This window comes from Heterocephalus glaber, unplaced genomic scaffold (assembly GCF_053883595.1).
Source record: "Heterocephalus glaber isolate CG9 unplaced genomic scaffold, H.glaber_assembly_v1.0 deba00000071, whole genome shotgun sequence".
Taxonomy (NCBI): domain Eukaryota; kingdom Metazoa; phylum Chordata; class Mammalia; order Rodentia; family Bathyergidae; genus Heterocephalus; species Heterocephalus glaber.
The window spans coordinates 18,013,646-18,035,365 of NW_028258137.1; the positions used below are offsets into that span (position 1 = coordinate 18,013,646).

The following is a 21,720-nucleotide window of genomic DNA, read 5'->3' on the forward strand; positions in this document are numbered from 1 at the left end:
TAGTTGGTCTGTTTTTTGTGGTACTAGGGATTAAACCCAGGGTCTTTGCACTGAGCTACATTCTCAGCCTTTCTTCTTTTTTAATTTTTAAAATTTTTGAGACAGTGTTTCACTGAGTTGTTCAGCCTGGCCTTGAACTTGTGATCTTCTTGCCTTACCCTTCCGAGTAGATGGGATTACAGGCATGTACCACCATGTCCAACTACATTTCTTTTTGATGTGGTGAAAATGTCTGAAAGTTGACTGTAGTGATAGATGAAAAACTCTCCAAATAAACTATAAGTCGTTAAATTATACACTTAAAGTTGGTGAATTCCATACAGGTATTTGAATCATATCCCAGTAAAGATTTTTTTTTAATTTTTATTTTATTGGTACATTTTAGGTGTACAATATAATTACATTCATCATTGGAAATTTGCACCTTTACATAGTCTCTCTTGGTTCTTATTTTTCCCCCTTCCCCTGGCCTCCCTTCAACCCCTCCAACCCTCCCTATTTACAAAGACTTTGTTTCCATTTTTTCATTTTCTCATATTAATTCCATTCCCTTCTTTCCTTTCCCCTACCCTTCCCACTTCCCCTTCCCCTTTGCCCCTTTTCTTCCTATTTCACATTATCTATTATATCTTTTAGTCCTTATTTACACTTTCAGTTTCTCACAGTAGAGAAACTTCAGTATTTACACGTGTGTCCTATTTATTTCACTTAAGAGTATCGCCTCAATGTGCATCCATTTAGCAATAAATGTGTCAGGTAAAAGGGCCAAAGACCAAGACCAGACCAGGCCACAGCAAGCCTTTATTAGGGGAATAGATCTGCCGGGCTGTCTCTGAACAAAGGAGAGACAAAAGCAATATGGCTGGGGCAGGGAGAGTCTTTTATAGAGACTGGGGTGGGGTTTGTAGGGGCTGAGGTGGGGTTGAGTGAGGTAGTGACTAGGGAATGGAGGAGCCAGTGATGTCACTATGTGGTAGGAGGTGAGCGAGTATTAGGTTACTTTCTAGGTGGGAACAGGGGCATGCTGGGAAGAAGGGTTTATTCTTTGGTGGGAGCAACCATCTTGGCATGACGTCACACAGGGGAGGGGGCAAGGCACCACAGGAAGAGGGCAGCTCCTATACATAATAGCTGCTGAGGTGGTGGGAGACCTATCAAAATGTCTCTAATTTCTCATTTTTTTATGGCTGAGTAATACTCCATTTTATAAAAAAAACCCCACATTTTCTTTATCCAGTCTCCAGCTGATGGGCATTTGGGCTGTTTCCAAGTTTTAGCTATTACAAACTGTGCTGCTATGAACATGGGTGCACATATATCACTGTGGTATGATTCTTTTAATTCTTTGGGGAAGATACCCAGGAGGGGAATAGCTGGGTCAAATGGGACTTCCAGTCCTAGTTCTTTGAAGTATCTCCATACTGATTTCCACAGTGGTTGCACCAGTCTACACTCCCACCAACAGTGGAGCAGGGTTCCTCCTTCCCCGCAGCCCCACCAGCATTTGTTATTGGTTGATTTCTGGATAGCAGCCATTCTTTCTGGAGGTGGAATCTCAGCATTGTTTGCATTTGCATCTCTCAAATGCCAGTGATGTTGAACATTTTTTCATGTGTTTATTTGCTATTTCTACTTCTTTGTCTGAGAAATGTCTATTCATTTCAGATGTCCATTTTTGGATTGGGTCTTTAAATTTGGGAGGTCTGATTTTTTTAAGTTCTTTATAGATTCGAGATAGTAGACCTAAAGATATTTTTTAAAAATGTTATGAAGCCTAGCATGGTGGAACATTCTTGTAACCCCAGAACTCAGGAGGCTGAGGAAGATTAGAGCCAGCCTGGGATACACATTCATAGCAAGTTCGAGGCCAGCCTGTACTATATAGTGAGACTTTGTCTCAAAAAACAGACAAACAGGGCTGGGGATTTAGCTCAGTGGCACCGTGCCTGTTTCACAAGTGCAAGGTCCTCAGTTCGATCCCCAGTACAGGGGATGGGGTGGGGCACAGCGGGGGCAGTGGCACAGGGGGGACAGACAGACAAAATGCTAAGACATACAGAGTCAATGACAAAACTAGAATATGAAAGGTAGATTAAAAAGGGAACATACATTAATTTACAATAGTTTTATAGGAAAATGACCTTATTCTTAGATGTATATCAATAAAGAGGGAATGAGACATCATAATGTATGAAACTTACTCTCAAATAGTTAAGAAAAAACTGAACACACAAATTATAAAACAAATCAAGTGAAATGTTGTATAGGTCAATCTGGATAAAGAGCATACAGATCTTCCTTATCTATTTCTGCAACTTCTATAAATTTGAAATTATCTCTTTTAAAGTTTTTAAAAATTATTAATTCTAGACAAAGATGACATACAAATCACCAATAAGCATATGAAAAGATATTCAATATCACTAATTACCAGAGAAATAAACCACAATAAGATATAGCTCATATTTACTAGTATGGGTACTACTATAGAAAGACAAAATAAGTGTTGAGGATATGAAGAAATTGGAACCCTTGCACACTGTTGGGAACTGTAAAATGGAGTACCCATTAGAGGAAAAGATAGGGACATTTCTCAGAAAACCAAAAATAGAGCCACACATGGTGGTGCATGCCTGTAATACCAGCACTCAGGAGGCTGAGGCAGGAGGATCTTCATGAGTTTGAGGCCAACCTGGGCTACATATTGAACTCAAGGCCACCATGAACTATATAGTGAGAACTTGTCTCAAAATAACCAATAGGTAAATAAGTAAATAACTACCACTTTGGGTATATATTCATTGTGCATAGCAGCCTTGTTTGCAAATCGTAAGAGGAAGAAGCAACACAAATGCTCATTGATGGATGAGTGGATAAACAAAATGTGATTTACACATACAATGAAATATTATTCAGTCTTAAAAGACGAAAATCCTGTCACATGCTACAACATACATGAGCTTTTAGTGTTTATGAAGTGAAATAAGTCCATCACAAAATTATAAATAATGTAGGTTCTGTTATTGAAGATTCAAAAGTAGTCCAATTCATAGAAACAGAAAATGGGTCACTACCAGGGGCTGAGGGGAGAGGAAATGAGGAGTTGCTATTTAATGGGCAAAGTTTTAGATTTGCAAGATGAAAAAGTTCCAGAGATCTGCTTTACAACAATGTGAATATACTTAACACTATAGGAAATGCATACTTAAAAATGGTTAAGATAATGGTTAAAATGGTAAATCTTATGGTTTTTTTGTTTTTGTTTTACCACAGACAAAATTTTTATTGTGATGGTTATAGTGCAGGGGGTTGAACCCAGGGCCTTGCACATGCTAAGAAGTGCTTCACCACTAAGCTATACCCTCAGCCCAGAAAAAAACTTTTTTTAAAAAAAGTCCCTTATTACAGTGCTCGGGGCCTTTTCAGAACATAGCACCTTCTCCTTTGATCCTACTTAATAAAAGTTTTAAGTCTAGCAGGAGGATATCCCCAGGCCCACTGTTATAAAAAGGAATAGAAATGTGATTTCTAGGCCACATCTAGACAATTTATGGAGCAGATTCTGGTGACAAAGGACTACTGCTCCTTTGATTTCTGCTGACAGGCTTATCCTCCAGGCGTTGTGGGTCGAAGGAAGTGACTGTATGCCTAGTATGCCCCTAGGTTCTACACAAGATGGGTAGGTTGGTTTGACTACCTAAACCCTCAGATGGGCCACCTCTGAACTCACCTAGAAAGAACATCCAGGCAGCAGGTTCCAAATATATTGGTCTGCAGAGCAACTCTGGGTACACCAGGGGGCATCAGGCACACACTAATGTGTCATGCCCAGCCTGCCCTGTTTGCTCTCTTTAGGGTCTAGGTCTGGCTGGAAGGGCTAGGCACCCTCCTCCAGAGATGTCTTTATTTGTTCCTAAGCCATCTGAACTCTCTCAGAGTGGAGCACCTCAAACAATTCTAGAGTGTCCAGTAATTCCTGTTCCAAACTTGAGGAATAAGTTTTACTGGTATAAAGGATTGGTCACTTTTACTAGGAAAACCATGTTTTGCCCAATTAGAAGGACCATATCCTGAAGTCATCACATAACTCTTGGGCCCTTAACTTCCAAAGGGCTTTTAAAAAACCCTCAGAATTTCCAAAGAATTAGCTGATAGAAGGTCAAAACCTCACAGTACAGCTCTGCATCCTGTGGCAGCTCGGCTCCCATCGTGCAGCCGGATGTCCCAGCGATGTCACAAAAGTATGGCTGTCTAGAGCAGTCCCTGTGCTGCAAGTGCCATTGCTCTCTTCCATTCCAGTGTTGCACTGCACATCCTTTCCAATAAATACAAATCCACTTTCTGAGGTCTCAGGAAAAGTGAAGGCCAAGTGGATGAAGGGGGTGAATATGGTAATGTAGACACTACCACCTTCACTCAACTTTAGCAAATCCTAGAACCTTGACCCAGAGTGGGTTTGCTGATAGTTCTAAAGGCCTAAAGCTGTTTACCACCACTAGATCATTTTTTTTTTTTTTTTGGTATCAGATATCGAACTCGGGACCTTGCGCTTGCGAGGCAGGCGCCGGAACCACTGAGCTAAATCCCAGGCCCTGCCACCACTAGATCTAACAGAGGGAACTAGCAGGATGGCCATGGTATGGGAAGAAATGAATCATCAGCACTTAATGGACCAAGTCTCACTTTAGTAAAGGCAAAGGATTAGGGAGAGAAGGAACATCAGAGTAAGCAGTCAGTGCCCATAGTATACAAAGCAAAAGTAGAGAGGACAGGGACACCATTTACCATGCGCTTTGAAGTGTCCATGGAGAGTGCAGCTAGACAGAAATGGAAGTGGACAGCAGAGAAGAAGCTGGGAGCTCCACTTGAAGTCTGAGTCATCCTGCAGGACCCTATTGGTAAACAGGGACTAAGTGGATGAGAAACTAATGTAGGGTTCTCTGTTACTATTCTGTGGGAGACAGGGCGGTGGGGGGGGGGGGGAATCACCATTGGCAAAGAAAAGTAACAGCTGTCTAAATTCTCTAGGATTTGATCATTTTCAGCCCCAGTCCTCAGGCTGTGAGCCAAGGATTCCTCACTTCCTCCTCCTAGTCTCTTTCCAAATTCAAGACATTCTTCTGGGGTTCAAGCATAGTGCTGGCCAGGAGCACTCAGCAGAGCACTCAGAGGTCTGATAGGATGAATAATACTCTTGTGTTCTAGGGGCAGGCCCCAGACAACAGGTTCCTCCCAGTCATGGGCATGCTCTAGGAGCCTGGAAGGCTTATGGCTGTATACTTACAGCTCTTACTTTTTTCTTTTTTTTGTAGTGGGGATCGAACTCTGGTCCTTGCGCTTGCACAGCAGGCGGCAAAACCACTGAGCTAAATTCCCAGCGATCTTACTTTTCTTTACAAACTACTGAGGAGTAAAGACTTGGATCTCTGTGATTCTGAACTCACAAACCTGCCCTGGGGCTGGGGATGTAGGTCAGGGACAGAGTGCTTGCCTAGCATGCATTGAGGTCCTGGGTTTGATTCCAGCACTACACATAAATACAGAGAGAAAAAGAGAGAGAGAGAGAGAGAGAGAGAGAGAGAGAGAGAGAGAGAGAGAGAGGCAGGGAGGGACAGAGACAAGAAGGAAGGAAGGGAGGGAGGGAAGTCTCCTTTTCTGCTTCCTAGCTTAAACCTTTGGAAAACATATACTCCCTCCCTGCCTCCATGTCACCTGGCTGCCACCCTAGAAAGCTCTGCCCTACCAGCAGAGCTTTGGGTACCAGCTGCCAATCCCCAGCCACAGACATTCCACCTGCCAGGCTTTCTGGCTCTTCTTCCCACAAGGCTGAATCAGCATCACTTTGGTCAGCCAGCTGCTAGGCAAATTTCCCAGTCTCCAGTCTCCATGGGAACAAGACCAGAACGCCTTGGTTTCCTCAAGATCTTGCCCCTACCCTACTCCTGCCACCCTCACTTCCAACAGAAAACTGGCTTGCTACAAGTCTATCAGCATGAAACCCTTGGCTTCCCTCCCATTCATCATTTTCCTATGTACTCTTTACTGATTTTCCTCTACAGGCAACATCTTATAACACTATAATACACTATCACAACCAGTATACTGACACTGACATACCTAAGGCACAGAATAGTTCCATCACTACAAGGAAGGAGTCCTCATGTTGTCCTTTGACAGCCACAGTCACCTCTCTGCCCCACCTCTACCCTTAGGACCTTGCACTTGCAAGACAGGCACAGCACCACTGAGCTAAATCCCTGGCCCCTGTTTTTGTTTTTTTGAGACAGGGTCTCACACTATGTAGTTCAGGCTGGCTGGGGGTACAACTCAACTTACCAGCATGCTCAAGGCCCTAGGTTTGATGCCTCTGCACTGAAAAAAGGGAAATAAAATAAAAGATTGCAATATTAAAAGCACTAGGGTGGCTTCTTAAACTTCTCATACTTACTAGGAAAACGTATCAAAATTGGGGTTTGAGGGACGCTCCCCAGATAATCCTGCTGCAAGCTCAAATGAAAGCTACTGCCCACTCTCCCTCACTATCTAGTATCAGGTATTCCTCTAATTCTCTTTTTCCTTCCAGATCTTCCAAACCTAGGAATAAAGGCTTAATACTCTCTGGAGCAGTGGGTGAGTATACCTACTGGCCCACTAGTTTCCACCGCCAAAAACTCCTATGGCTACCAAAATCAACCTCATCCAGCTTCTTTAGACTGAATCTGATCCTCTTCCTCTTCTTCCTAAACTCTGAGTTTACTCACAGACGTACATTGGGCAATAGCCCAACAGGATGCTCATCTACCCACCCAGCCCAACATGACCCAGAACACATCTGCGCTCCCCAGGCTGCTGGCCCCCAGCAGGTCCTGAAGAACTCAGTGTCATGCATACTCATCCCTTCTTGCCCTTAGTGAGCACACAGAAGGGGAGTTCCTGTTGGCCTTCCCAACTTCTGACCATCCCTGCACCCAAATAGGAGGCTGCACTTGTGGGAAAGCTCTCCAGAAAACCAGCAGTCTTTACCTCACAGTAAACAATGTCCGCTCCATAATCCAGGGCCAGCAGCCGCATTGGGAGAGTCCCGACCCGAACCATAGGGGCTAAGATGAGTTTGTTCTGGTAGCACAGAGAAAGGTTATTCAGAATCATTCCTCCTCTGCTAGATCTGAAAAAAAGAAAACACAGGTCAGACATTTAAGAGGAGAAAGTCTTTTTGTCATCCATGGCAGGTATTCCTTCCTTCCGGTCAATGGTCATTTGCTTTCCTCTTCTCTGATCATAACAAGTGTGTGTGCTCAGTCATTCATGTAACCATATCCTCTAAGGGCCTAGTCTGTGCCAGCTACTAGGGATACACTAGAAAACAAAACAGATAAAAAGAAATCCTGCTCAGCAGAGTTTTCAGTCTAGTGAGGGAACACAGGCAAGAAGACAATAAGTATAACAAATAAGTAAGCAAACTGGATGTTAGGAAAACTTTGCCTGGCTGGGCTGTAATTTTAAACAGAGGAGTCAAGGCAAGTTCAGTGATAACTCTGTGTGTGTGTGTGTGTGTGTGTGTGTGTGTGTGTGTGTGTGTGTGAGAGAGAGAGAGAGAGAGAGAGAGAGAGAGAGAGAGAGAGAGAGAGAGAGAGAGAGAGAGAGAAAGGGAGACAGAGACAGAAAGGCAGGCCCAGGGCTTCATGCAAGCTAAGTACACACTCTACCACAGGGCTGTACCCTCAGCCCCAGAAGATAACACTTAAGCAAAGATTTGAGTTAGCCAAGTTAGTATCTAATAGAAGAACACATAGCAGAGGCAACACCCAGTACAAAGGCCCTAAGGGAGGAGCTTATTTGGAGTGATAGGAATAATAGCAAAGAAGTTGATAGGACTGTACCACAGAAAGGAGAGGAGACAGCAATAGAAGACAGAGCAATAGATACACAATGAACCAGCAATAGGAAGATGAGAGAAAGTGGTCAAGTCACATAGGGCCTTGTAGGGCACTCAAAGGACTTCAGTGCTTCTGCCTGAACCAGTAAAGTGTTGTAAGTGGAGGAGAAGTGTGAGCAGGCTCGTGTTTTTACACAGTAGATGGGTGTATTCACAGCAGACTATGGGGAGCAAGGGTAGATGCAAGGAGACCAGTTAGAAGGCAGTGAGAGGTGAAGGTGGCTCAGACCAGGGAGGTGTAGTGAAGGTAGTAAAAAGTGGTCCCATCCTAGATATACTCTGAAGAGACAGACAACAGGAACAAAAAGAAGGAAATCAAAATCTCATGCCCCATTAAGTACTGTTGATATTAACTTATTTATTCTAGCTAAATGTCTCCTCCAGTCACAAAGCCATCCAAGTACACTCTCCTCAGTTATACAGATTGGCCCTACTTGGTTCTCACTCCTCAGTCCACTCCAGTCCAGCTTTCATCTCTGTCACTCTGCTGAAACTGCTCTGACCAAAGACATCAATTAGTACCTCAATGTTCCTCAATCTACTAGATACTTACCTGTCATTATCTTATAACAGCACAGTGGCGAACAATGACTTCCCTCTTCTGTGAATCTCCTCATTTTTGTCCTTCCTTAACCCGACTTTCCTGAGTTCCTTCCACCTCTCTGTCCCCTCCAAACATCTACATGTAGAGGTTTCTGCTTAGTCTCGGGGCCTTTTCCCCTCTAATTCCACACATTCTCTTCTCCAAACTTATTTACTGCCATTGCTTAAAATATTGCCTATCTGCTGGTGATCTACAAAGCATGTCTACCTGAGCTGAGACTGTGGCTCAGTGATAGAACACTTGCCTAGCATTTGCCAGGCCCTGAATTCAATCCCGTTAAACCTTCACACTCTCACCTTAACACTGAGCTATATCCCCATCCCTTTTTAAAATTTTGGGACAGGGTCTCACTAAGTTGCCAAATTGTTCAGGTTGGAGATCCAAACTTACAATCCAAATTTACAATCCTCCTGCCTCAGCCTCCCACAGTGCTGGCATTACAGGCATGCACTACCACACCCACCTCAAAATTAAATCTTGAACCCTCTCAAGCCTCCTTCTCTGCTTTCATTCATTCATTCACTCAACATTAACTGAGCCACAATGCTGGGCATGGTGGTGCATACCTGTAAACCCAGTACTCAGGAAGCTGAGGCAGGAGGATCACTAAGAGTTTGAGGCCAGCCTGGGGTACATATTGTGTTCAAGGCCAGCTAAACTACACAGCAAGACCCTGTCTAAACAAAACAAAACAAATTTACTGAGCCACTATGATATGCCAATCACAATGGATGGCAGTAGAGTAAAATGATGAGAGAGAATAAAAGGTACAGAAGAGAGAGTTATACAAGAGAAACTTACAAATATGTAAGAAATTACAATTGCGTACAGCTCTATGAAAGAGGTGGTATATGATGTTATAGGAGAGGAGCCTATTTCAGCAGGGGAGGGCCTAGTAAGAGCAGACAACTTCCCTTAGGAAATAAAGTACCGAGTTCAATCCCTGGTAGAAGAAAGAAAAGAAAAGAAAAGAAAAGAAAAGAAAAGAAAATACAAGACAAGACAGAAAGGAAAGAAAGAAAGGAAAGAAAGAAAGAAAGAAGAGAAAAAAGAAAAGAAAAAAGAAAGAAAGAAAGAATTCCTGTACTGGGAAAACTAGATATCCAAAAATAAGAGGCAAGACAGACAGACAGAGACAGAGAGAGAGAGGAAAGAAACTGGATAGCCACTTGTAGAAGACTAAAACTTGAGCCCTATCTCTCACCCTTTATAAAAATAAATTCAAAATGGATCAAACACCTAGGTATGAGACCTGAAACTTTGAAACTGCTAAAAGAAAAGATGGAAGTAACACTTGAAGCCATAGGCACAGGCAAAGACTTCCTGAATAGGACTCCAATAGCACAGGAAATAATAGCAAGAATCAATAAATAGGACTACATCAAATTAGTTTCTGCACAGCCAGGGAGAATGAAGAGACTGCCTACAGAATGGGAGGAAATCTCTGACAGCTACTCTTCCAACAGAGGGCTGATTATCTATAACATATAATGAATTCAAAAAATGCAACACCAAAAAATCAAATAGCCCAATCAATAAATGGGCAAATGAACTAAATAGACACGTCTCGAAAGAAGTATAAATGGCCAGTAAGTATGTGAAAACATGTTCAACATCTTCAGCCATTAGGGAAATGCAAGTCAAAACTACACTGAGATTTCATCTCACTCTATTCAGAATGGCTATCATCAAGAATACAGAAAACAATAAATGCTGGTGAGTATATGGAGGAAGGGGAGAAGGAATCTTTTTTTTTGGTGTGCTGGAAGTTGAGACAGAGTCTGGGTATGTAATTCAGGCTGCCCTTGAACTCACTATGTAACACAGCCTGGCCTTAAATTTGCAGCAATCCTCCTCCCTCACCCTCCTGCTGGGATTACAGGTATGTGCCAACATGCCTGGCTAGGAAAAGGAACCCTTTTACACTGCTGGTAGAAATGTAAATCAGTACAGACACTATGGAAATTAACATGGAGTTTCCTCAAAAACCTAAAAAATAGATTTACCATGTGATCTAGCTATACCACTGCTTCGTATATACCTGAAGGAATTAAAGTCAGAATGCTATAGGGATAGATGCATACCCATTTTTATTGCAGCACGATTCACAATTGCCAAGATATGGGGCCATCAACAGATGAATGGATAAAGAAATGTGGTATATATACACAAAGGAATATTTGGCTATAAAGAAGAAACAAATTTTGTTATTTTCAGGATTTGGAGATCACTACCTTGAATGAAATAACCAAACTCAGAAAGATAAATGTACCACATTCCCAATACACAGAATCTAGAAAAGATGACAAAAAAGTAGAAGGAAGACTATTGTTAGACAAGAAGAGGAGAATAAAGGTGAGGGGATATAAGGTCGGGTAATGGGGGGATGGATGGGGAAGAGGCAAGACAGGTGACGGGGGGAATGATCAAAGTGTGTTATGTACATATACAAATCTGCCAGAATTAAACCTATGAATCTGTATAACCAATATACATTAAGAAAATGATGTGAAAAAGAAAAAGAAAGAAAAAAATTGTGAGCCAGGCATTGTGTCACATGTATGTTGTCCCAGCACTATGGAAAGCTGAGGCAGAAGGATCACAAGTTCAAGTTCACCCAGAGCAACTTAATGACTTAGTGAGATTTTGGTTCAAAATTTTTAAAAAAATATTTTTTTTAAAGAATGGGGATGTGTCATGCTCGCTTTGGCAGCACATAATACTAAAAATGGGGATGTGGCTCAGTGTGAGCCTGGGTTCAATCCTCAGTATCACAGAAACAAAAAACAGCCAGGTATGGTGGAGCACACTTGCAACCCCAGTACTGTGGGAGACTGAGGCACAGGGATTCAAAGTCTAGCCCATCCTGGTCAACTTAAGGAGACCTGTCTCAAAATAAAAACAAACAAAGGGCTGAGGACATACCTCAGTGCAAAGACCCTGGGTTATTGATTTGGGGAGGGGGGCGAAGAGGAGGAGAGAGAAAAAAGAGATGAGAGAAGAGAGAAATAGCCAAGAAGTATAAGAAAGAAGGAAGCAGAGGAGAGGAGAGAAGAAAAAGAAAAGAAAGAAAGGTGAATGAATTCTGAATGAAGGTACATGTTAACTCTGCACTGGGCTAACACTGGGGAAAAAATCTTTCCCATTTCAGTACATACCACTCCCCTAATCTTCCTGTATCTCCCCCTCCAAGTCAATCCATCACTAACTACTACTGAAATAACCTTCAGAATATAACTCCATTCATCTGTTCTGCTCCATCTCCACTGCTACCACTGTGGGCCACCACTCTCCCTTGTCTCTTGCCAGGACTTCAGCCCAGCCTGCTAAGGGGCTCCCCAAATTGACACTTGCCCCCTCTTACCCACTCTCTTTACAATGGCCAGCAGGGCATCTTTAAAATTTTAATTCTAATAATACTACTACCCTGTTTTCTACCCTTCAGTAGCCTCCAACTGAGTGTAGGATAAATCTCAACCCTTCTAGTAGCCCACAAAGTCCTGCATGCTCCATCCCTGCCCACTTCTCAAATCTTACTCTGTGCCTCTCTCCCACTCCACTCTCTCTGCTCTGGCCACCCAGGCCTTCTTTTAAAGTCTGCCATACAAAGCTCTCTGCTGCCCTGGAACCTGCCCACTGGCAGTTCTCTCTGTCTGGAACACTTTTCTCCATTTGTGCACACTCCCACATTAAAGTCCTTTGTCCTTGAATGTCCCCTTGGTGGAGATGCATCCTTACCAGATAACCGTTTTCAGGCCCATGGTCACATGATCTCACAGCACCTTTACAGCACAAGTGCAATACATGTGTTCACACGGATTGGTGTGGTTTCTTGTTAAACACAGATCCTTCTCCAGACCACTGAGACAAACTCCATATGGATAGGAGCATGGCTGCTTAGTTCCCCACCAGGTTTCCAGCACTGAGCCCGGTTCCTGGCCCTGAGCCAGCTGCTTCGTAAGGCATGACAGAATAACCACCTCTGTGTGGTCTGGAAACTCCCTCTGACAAAGTCAGAGGTGCCTAACATCCTGCCTTTAAGGAGGCTCCTCTTGGGAAAGCATGGCAGGCCCCACCCTCTTCCCAAGCTGCCACCACCAGTCACTGGGCCATGAAGTCACACCCAGATCACCATTCCAGTCATTCATTCTCACACAATCTCTTGTACCATTCCTTTTAAGGCCTAATATCCTCTACTGCTTCCAATTTGATTACTCCCAATTTCTACCTTAGAGAATAACCTTAATTTCAGTTGTGTGGATATGATAATATAATGTAGTATCTTTCAGAGTGAACACACCACCATTCAGGGAAAGCAACGAGTGGGAAACACTTTCCCAGTGTCTGCATGTCAATATTCCCATAGACTTAAGACCTCATTTAGAAAGCAATTTCATAAGCTGGGTGTGGCAGCACATGACTGTCATCTCAGGTACTTGGGAGGCTGAGGCAAAAGGATCACCTGAGCCCAGGAGTTTGAGACTAGCCTGGGCAAAAAAGCAAGACCCTAGCTCAAAGAAAAGAAAAAGCAATATTTGTAAAACATAAATTTAGAGTCAATGGACATCTACTAGCTTTTGTAAGATGATGAAGGCAGTATGTGAGGTATAAAGATAGCATTGATGTGTGTGTGTGTGTGTGTGTGTGTGTGTGTAGTACTGGGGATTGAACTGGGAGCCTTCACAATGAGCTACATCTCTAGCCCTTTTTATTTATTTATTTATTTATTTTTGGTACCAGGGATCGAACTCAAGACCTTGTGCTTGCGAGGCAGGCAGTGGAACCACTGAGCTAAATCCCTGGCCCTAGCCCTTTTTATTTTATTCTTATTTTTTATTTTCCAGGTTCATAATTTATTGTACAAACTGAGTATTACATGATGAGTGACAGATTTTTCTAGGCACGGGAACTTCACAGATGAAGTCAGATACTGTAAAATCCATTTATGTTGCTTTCACAGCTTAGCCCTTTTTATTTTGAAACAGGCTTTCACTAAGTCACTAAGCTGCCCAGGCTGGAACTTGCAATCTTCCTGCCTCAGCCTCTCAAAGCATTAGGATTACAGGTATGTGCTACTACATTTGGCTTAGGTATAAAGAAATGGAAATAACTGAGCTTTGGACCTCAAGGGGCTTCTCAGCCCAGCCCACTGCAATTACCAATCAACTGAACCATGGCAACAATCTCCATACCAGTCTCTCTGGTTTCAGCCTCATCACTTCCAATCCATGCTCCTTCTAGCCAGAGGGAAATTCTAATACAAACCAGGACATGATATTCCTGTTCCTGGAAGCCTTCTCTACTCCCCTTCGAATTAAGTCATCACTGTTTTTCTTCTTCTTCTTTTTTGAGACAGGGTCTCACTATGTTGCCCTCACTAGCTCAAGTAATTCTCCAGTTTAAGCCTCACAAGTAGCTGGGACTACTACTGCTTACTATGGCACCCAGCCTAGGTCCTCACTCTATCATAGCAAACAAGGTCTGGTCCCAGCCTTCCACAGAAGCGTCATCTTTCCTCACCTGAGGGAACAAATTTCAACTAAAGAAGCAAAAGAAGATGAAGTTGGGCCAGATTCTAGAGAATGATTAAGAGATCATCTGTACACAATACAGTCCATGAGTAGCTTTTAAATCGAGGGGTGTGGCACAGCCATAGATGCGCTTTAGTAAGATCACTCATGTTAACAGATGATTTACTGCAAGAAGTCAGGAAGAGGTAGGGAGTTAGATTAGAAAGAAGTTGGGGCTGGTGTGTAGCTTGGTGTTACAGTGTGTTCTTAGCATGAGCAAGGCCCTGGCTTCAAGGCCCATAATCAAAAGGAGAAAAGAGAAAGAGGGTAAAGTGGTTTGGGCATGGAGTGATAAGGGTTGAAAAGAGAATGGCCAGCACCCACACCGATTTAAGTAGAAAAGTGGAGGAATAGTAAAGGAATACTAAAACCACTTTTAATTTTTGTAATCCCTTGCAATACTCAAAGCGCTTAACTCATAACTGTGATTCTCAAGCCTAGCTACATATTAGGCTGAAGTAGAGAAGTTTCAAAACACACCAATTTTCAGAGATGGGGATGTAGCTCAATGGTAGAACACCTGCCTAGACTTAGGTTCAATCCTGGGGCAGTGACAGTAGGGGAGGGGGCAGTGTTGGAATTTCTAGGCCTTACCCTAAACCAATGTCACAAATACAGGGATTTTCTCAGTTTTGTTTGCTGTTTTAATAGTGCTTGACAATGTGTGGTACTCACCTTTGCATAGTGGCAGTATCGTAGCCAATGAGGTTTATCCAAGGCACAAGTATTGCTAATGGAAAACAATATGTGGTACGCAGAAAACATTTGTTGAATGAATGAATGAACAATATCATTTTTACCTGAAATCCAAGAAACATACCAAGCTCCTACTCCCAGGAGCTCTTTTTTTTTCCTTTTTGCAATAAATAAACCTTTCCAGTTTCTGAGGTGCTAAAGATAAACTGTGGGTCTCCTTCTCCTTTTTTTTTTTTTTTTGGTACTGGGGATCGAACTCGAGTCCTTGCACTTGCACAGCAGGCAGCGAAACTACTGAGCTAAATCCCCAGCCCTTGGGTCTCAATAACAACTAGAAGATACTCAACATGTGCTGTGAGCAGGGAGAGGCCTTAGGCAGTGTCTGATGATATCACAAGAAATGAGGGGTCATGGGCAGACACAGGTTCAGACAAGCTCTAATCTCTATGAGATTAATCATAATCATGATTAATCACATCATAAGGCCTGGAGCATAATGAGAAAGCAGCTATATATTAAACAGTTACCTTGGTTTGAATATTTAAACAAAACCCAAATGTACAATGTGCAAACCTATGTATCATTCTTTTCTAATAAGTCCTTCAGTGTATCTGTTCTGAATCAGTCCAAAGCAATTTTTTGCTTTATATATCTGAAAAACAGTGATACATTTAGATGGATGAAAACTACCAGGTCAGATATTCAAGGAACCATTTAGAAAAGGAATAAGGAGCATTAGGTACTTGGAAAGAACAAAGTAGCACAGAATCACAATATCTTAGAGTAACTCTTCTTTGTTGTTGTTTTTTGAGACAAGGTCTTACGATGTAGGTCAGGATAGCCATAAACTCACAATCCTCCTGCCTCGGCCTCCTAAGTGCTAAGGCTACAGGCATATGCCACCACACCTGGCTTGGGTATCCTTTTATATCAACAACCCTCCATCATATCACTGACTAGTGGCCATTCAGCCTTTACAGAACTTTTCAGTGACAGAAAGTTCAACACTCGCAAGACAGATCTGGGCAATTTTAATTGCTATAGTAATTCTTTATATCAAGTTCAGAATCTGCATCACTATCATTCATGGGTTCTGGCTCTACCTTGTGGAATGGTATACCCCACAGTCCACCTCCTCTGTTTTCCACTTGGCATATTCCCCAAATATTTGATATTTATTCTAAACATCTCTTTTCCAGCTTCACCTTCTTGATTCACTCCTTTTAGAGATCCTGGGGAACTTAACCCTAAGGATATGATAAGTAATGGCCATAGATTCTGAGTATGGGGCAGGGCCAATGGAAGAGTTTGGAAAACATGCTTTTATAAAGAGCACATGCAATAACCTTAGCCTCTCTTCCACCTTCATCTTCTACTCAGGTTTCTCAACAATGCATTACAGACACTACTCTTTTAGCGACCAAGTTCAGTTCCTGCAACTAGGTTGTTAAATGAATTGGTCGCTAAATGAGGAACTGTATATAGGATGTACATTACAAGATGCAGAACCAAGGGCTGGGGATTTAGTGGTGCAGTCACCTGCCTCACAAGTGCAAGGTCCCGAGTTCGATCCCCGGTACCAAAGGGAAAAAAAAAAGATTCAGAACCAAGAAATGGTCAAAGGAAACTCCAACTTGATGACTTTGCTTTTATTTGCCTAACATGCAATACTGTAATGTATAACAGAACATAAAAGTGTAGTACTGTACAGTACAATCAGCAAAAATCACAGTACTGTATAAACAAGGAACTCTGTACCCCCAAAAAGACACTGAGGCTCTATAAACAAGATGTACAGAACTGTACCAAAAAAAAAAAAAAAACGTCGTAAGTCCGAGCAGCAGTCATAAGTCTAAACAGCATGCCTCAGTTGTAAGTCCAAACAGTTATTAAACAGGCAGGTCATTAAATGACGAATGTCTGTATTCATATTGGAGGCCAGATTATTCTTTGTTGTGGGAACTGAGTATTGTATGGTGTTGGACAGCATCCCTGGCCTCCACCAACTAGATGCCAGTAGCTCTTCCCTAGATGAGACAACTAAAAATGTCTCCAGCCATTTTCAAAGGTGGAAGGGAGAGGCAAAATCGCCCTCACTTTAGAACCACTACTCTCTATCCATTGACTGTTCACCCATCAACACACAAAACTCTCCTCTCCTGGTTTAACTGGTAACTCTCCAAAAAAAAATTCTACTTGTGTATCACAATGGTGTTTAAAATTGTAAAAGTTTTAAGTTTTCTAATGGTACAATCATCTGTATGTTTGTGAGGGACTGATTTCAAGAACCTTAGAGATACCAAAATCACAAGTTACTCAACTTTAGTATAAAATAGCATACAACCTCCCATACATCCACCCATATACCATACTTTGAATCAAATCTAGATGATTGGTAATACCTAATACAATGTAAATGCTATATAAATAGTTGTTATACTGTATTGTTAGGGAATATAGGGCAAGAAAAAAGTGTACATGTTCAGAATTCACATATTTTTTTTCCTAGGTGGTGCTGGGGTTCAAACTCATGTCCTTGCACTTGCTAGGCAAGTGCTCTACTACTGAGCTATACTCTCAGCTAAGTACTTTCAATCCAAGGTTGACTGAAACCACAGTTGCTCAAAGTGTGGACAAGAAGGGTCAACTGTATTTGATAAAAATAAAGCACTTTCTCCAGATGTTAAGAACTTCTCATGTAATCAATCCAAAACATTTACCTTATCTCCCACCACAGGCACTTCAGACTACAGAAAAGATCTGACATCTATTTTTCAGATCTGTTCAAAAAGTACGGATAGTATAGTTCTTTTTGTTTTTTACAACTTGAACATCTGGATTCAAGTCAAATATTCAGCTTGACCAGGGCTATGTGAGATAAGCCACATAACCCAATCACTTCATAGGTGTAACAGAACCCTTACTGAGCACTGTGATGCCTTATTACTACTATTCAGCAATTTAAGTATCTGAGAAACCACTGGAGGTAAGTGGGCTGCAAGAATGGTGGGTTCAACCACCAACAGAGCTAAGAGACAACCTATAATATGGGAAAAAATTTTTAGCAGCTGTACCTCAGACAAAGGACTACTATCTAGAATATATAAAGAACTTAAAAAAATCAGACCCCCCCAAATTCAAAGACCCAATTCAAAAATGGGCATCTGAAGTGAACAGACATTTCTCAGACAAGGAAGTGAAAGCAGCAAACAAATATATGAAAAAATGTTCAACAGCACTCGTCATTCAAGAGATGCAGATGAAAACAACACTGAGATTCCACCTCACCCCAGAAAGAATGGCTATCAAGAAATCAACAAATAACAAATGCTGGCGGGGTTGTGGGGAGAAAGGAACCCTTCTCCATTGCTGGTGGGAGTGCAGACTGGTGCAACCACTGTGGAAGTCAGTATGGAGATACCTCAAAGAACTAGGACTAGAGGTCCCATTTGACCCAGCTATTCCCCTCCTGGGTATCTTCCCAAAAGAATTAAAAGAATCATACCACAGTGATATATGTGCACCCATGTTCACAGCGGCACAGTTTGTAATAGCTAAAGCTTGGAAACAGCCCAAGTGCCCATCAACTGGAAACTGGATAAAGAAAATGTGGTTTTTTAATAAAATGGAGTACTACTCAGCCATAAAGAACGAAAAACTAGAGTCATTTATAGCTAAATGGATGCACATCGAGGCCATACTCTTTTTTTTTTTTTTTTGGTACCGGGGATCGAACCTGGGACCTTTCGCTTGCAAGGCAGGCGCCGGGACCACTGAGCTAAATCCCCGGCCCTAGGCCATACTCTTAAGTGAAATAAATAGGGCACATATGTGTAATACCGAATAGTTTCACTAGTGTGAGAAACTGATAGTGTAAACAAGGGTTAATATGATTAAAATGAATAATTGATAATTCGAAATAGGGAAAAAGGTCCAAAGACGAAGGAATGAAGGGAGGGGAATGGGAAAGGAAAAGCTATGAGAAAAGAAAAAAAAAATGGAAATGAAATCTATGTAAATAGGGAAGGGCGGAGGGGGTGAAGGGTGCACAGGTAATGGGGGAAAAAAATAAGAACCAAGATATATCATGTAAAGGTACAAACACCCAATGATAAGTGTAAACGAATTGTACACCTAAAATGTACCAATAAAAGAACTAAAAAAAAAAAAAGAATGGTGGGTTCAGAAGGAGAAGCCAAGAAGAGTGACACGGAAGCAGAGTGAAACTGGGCGGTGGGTGGGGGGTAAAGAAGCGATGGCACCACTTAAAAGAAACACTGAAGATCTTATATCTCTATTCAGACAGGGAATAAACTGAAAGCTACCACCCTGCACTGGTACTAAGCCCAGATTTACAAGATTGTCCCCTTGTCTCAGCCCCTAGGTCTACCATTCACTCAGACTCTCAGTAAACATGTATTACCAGTCCTTGAAAGGGATCCACAGATGGGAAAACATCGCCGCACCCCGCAACCTTGGAATTCGCAAGGGGAGACTGGAACTAAACAGGCTATTGCAGAGGCAAAGAGGAAGACAAAGCAGAATCGCAAGAACTAGGAAACCAATCGTCAGAAGGCACCCGCACACCTGGTCCATTGGGTCTGGGCCCACTACCGCCTCGTATTGCCAGACCCCGCTCCTGCCGCCACCGCAACCCCTTCTTCAAGATTGGCCTGGGTCTTGACGTCGCCATCCCGTTCAGACCTACAGACCTCGCAGCCACTGAACTGTATAGAGTCTCCCTCCTTCCTGGCGATCCTGCGGCTCCACAGGCTTCACTGAGCCGCGCCAGCCACCGTACACGAGGCCGCGGCGCGTACATGACGTCACAGAGCGCGACTCTCCCGCTTTAAGAACATGGCTTTTGCACGGCAGATTCGGCTCCTCACCTCTCGGTTACTTCTGATGCACAGACGGGAGCTGGCAGTCGGCAAGCCTGAGCACCCTCTGCCAGTAGTGCGCATTCCGCGGGCCCTACAGCGGCGGCAGGAACAGTCACAAAGAAGGCGTCGGAGTCCCCGGCGACTAATGCTTGTGAAACCTGGACCATTGCTAGTCTCAGCGCGGAGGCCAGAGTTCAACCAGCCCGCACGCCTCACGCTGAGCCGTTGGGAGTGTGCGCCGCTCGCCTCGCGTGGTTGGAGGCACCGGCGCTCGCGTCAGGATCATTTTTCTATCGAGCGCGCGCAACACGAGCCGCCAGCGCTGCGGAACCTCTCTAGGTGCAGCTTCGAGGACCTAGGTCTGGTTCCCCATATACTGCATGCACTGCAGGAGGCTGTGCCCGAAGTCGTTCGCCCCACAACCGTGCAGTCAAGCACCATCCCCCCACTGCTTCGTGGCCGCCATGTCCTTTGTGCCGCGGAAACCGGCAGTGGCAAGACTCTCGGCTACCTACTACCGCTGCTTCAACGGCTCATGGGTCAGGTACTCATGGACTCCCACCGTATCCCCACTCCCCGAGGACTGGTCCTTGTGCCTTCGCGAGAGCTAGCTGAACAGATACACGCTGTGGCCCGGCCGTTGGGCAGCTCCTTGGGCCTACAGGTGCGGGAGCTAGGAGGAGGCCACGGCATGAGAAGGATCAGGGAGCAATTATCGAAACAGCCGTCAGCAGATGTGCTAGTCTCCACTCCAGGAGTTCTGTGGAAGGCCCTGAAAGGTCGTCTGGTCAGTCTGGAGCAGCTCTCATTCATGGTGTTAGATGAGGCGGATACTCTTTTGGATGAAAGCTTCCTAGAACTGGTGGACTACATCTTGGGAAAAAGCCATATAGCTGAAGGCCCAGCTGACTTAAACGACTCTTTCAATCCCAAAGCTCAGTTAGTGCTGGTGGGAGCTACCTTTCCTGAAGGTGTCGGACAGTTGCTAAGTAAAGTCACCAACCCAAACTCAGTAACCACCATCACCAGCAACAAGCTTCACTGTATCATGCCTCATGTCAGACAGACATTTATGAGGCTGAAAGGAGCAGACAAAGTGATAGAGTTGGTGCAGATCCTCAAGCAGCATGACAAAAAACACAAGACTGGACCCTCTGGAACTGTCTTAGTGTTTTGTAACAGCTCCAGCACTGTCAACTGGCTAGGATATATTTTAGATGACCACAAAATCCAACACTTAAGGCTACAGGGAGAAATGCCAGCTTCAATGAGGGCAGGTATCTTTCAGCGATTTCAGAAGGGCTCCCGAGACATACTTCTCTGCACAGATATAGCTTCTCGGGGCCTGGACAGCACCCATGTGGAACTAGTTGTCAATTATGATTTCCCCCTCACCCTGCAGGATTATATCCACAGAGCAGGGAGGGTGGGCCGTGTGGGAAGTGATGTGCCAGGCACCGTCATGAGCTTTGTGACCCATCCCTGGGACGTGAGCCTGGTACAGAAGATTGAGCTCGCAGCTCGTCGAAGGAGAACCCTTCCAGGACTAGTGTCCTCAGTGGAAGAGCCTTTGTCTCAGCAACCCTGATTTGAGTTGGCTTAAGTGTGATGCTAGAGCAGTGATATTTCTCCATGACCTGGGTGGGGGAACATACTTGTAAGAACAAGGTTTGGGTTTGTCCTATTTCCTCCCGGAGGTCATGGTGAGCTGCATGTGGCCTTGAAAGGTAAACTGTTGGCTAGGGTTGGAGGTTCTTTTTCATGTGATACAAGAGAACTAAAGTAGATTTTGGATTTTTATTTTGTATCATGTTGTGATTTCTAAAAATAAATGATCGTTATATGGGCTGTGTTTGCTACAATTACCATCAGGGCAGAATTCATTGGATTCTGAGGATTCCCACTCCAAACCACCACACGTAGGTCAAATGCTCTTTGGTTGTGTTTTGTTTTGTTTTTCTGTTGTTGGTTTTTTGGGGGGTGGGAGGGAATGGTATTTGTTTTGGCTTGGTTTGGTTTGTGATGCTAGGA

General features: G+C 43.4%; 1 protein-coding gene and 1 pseudogene across 14 annotated transcripts in view; one reads left to right on the top strand and one right to left on the bottom strand.

Moving 5' to 3' along the window:
- Positions 1-19,952, bottom strand: part of Dus2 (dihydrouridine synthase 2) — a 53,967-nt gene extending 34,015 nt beyond the window's left edge. The window contains exons 1-3 of one of the 14 annotated variants that reach the window (XM_087214732.1): positions 19,696-19,952; positions 7,024-7,165; positions 6,337-6,372 (exon numbers count right to left, since the gene is read on the bottom strand). In XM_087214732.1, the coding sequence (XP_087070858.1) occupies positions 6,337-6,372; positions 7,024-7,165; positions 19,696-19,856 (339 nt within the window). In that variant the 5' untranslated portion in view covers positions 19,857-19,952. The other 13 variants (XM_087214659.1, XM_021256816.2, XM_087214707.1 and 10 more) reach the window with 13 other exon arrangements.
- LOC147830636 (U4 spliceosomal RNA) lies at positions 14,784-14,916 on the top strand (annotated as a pseudogene).
- Positions 19,953-21,720: the final 1,768 nt, after the last annotated feature.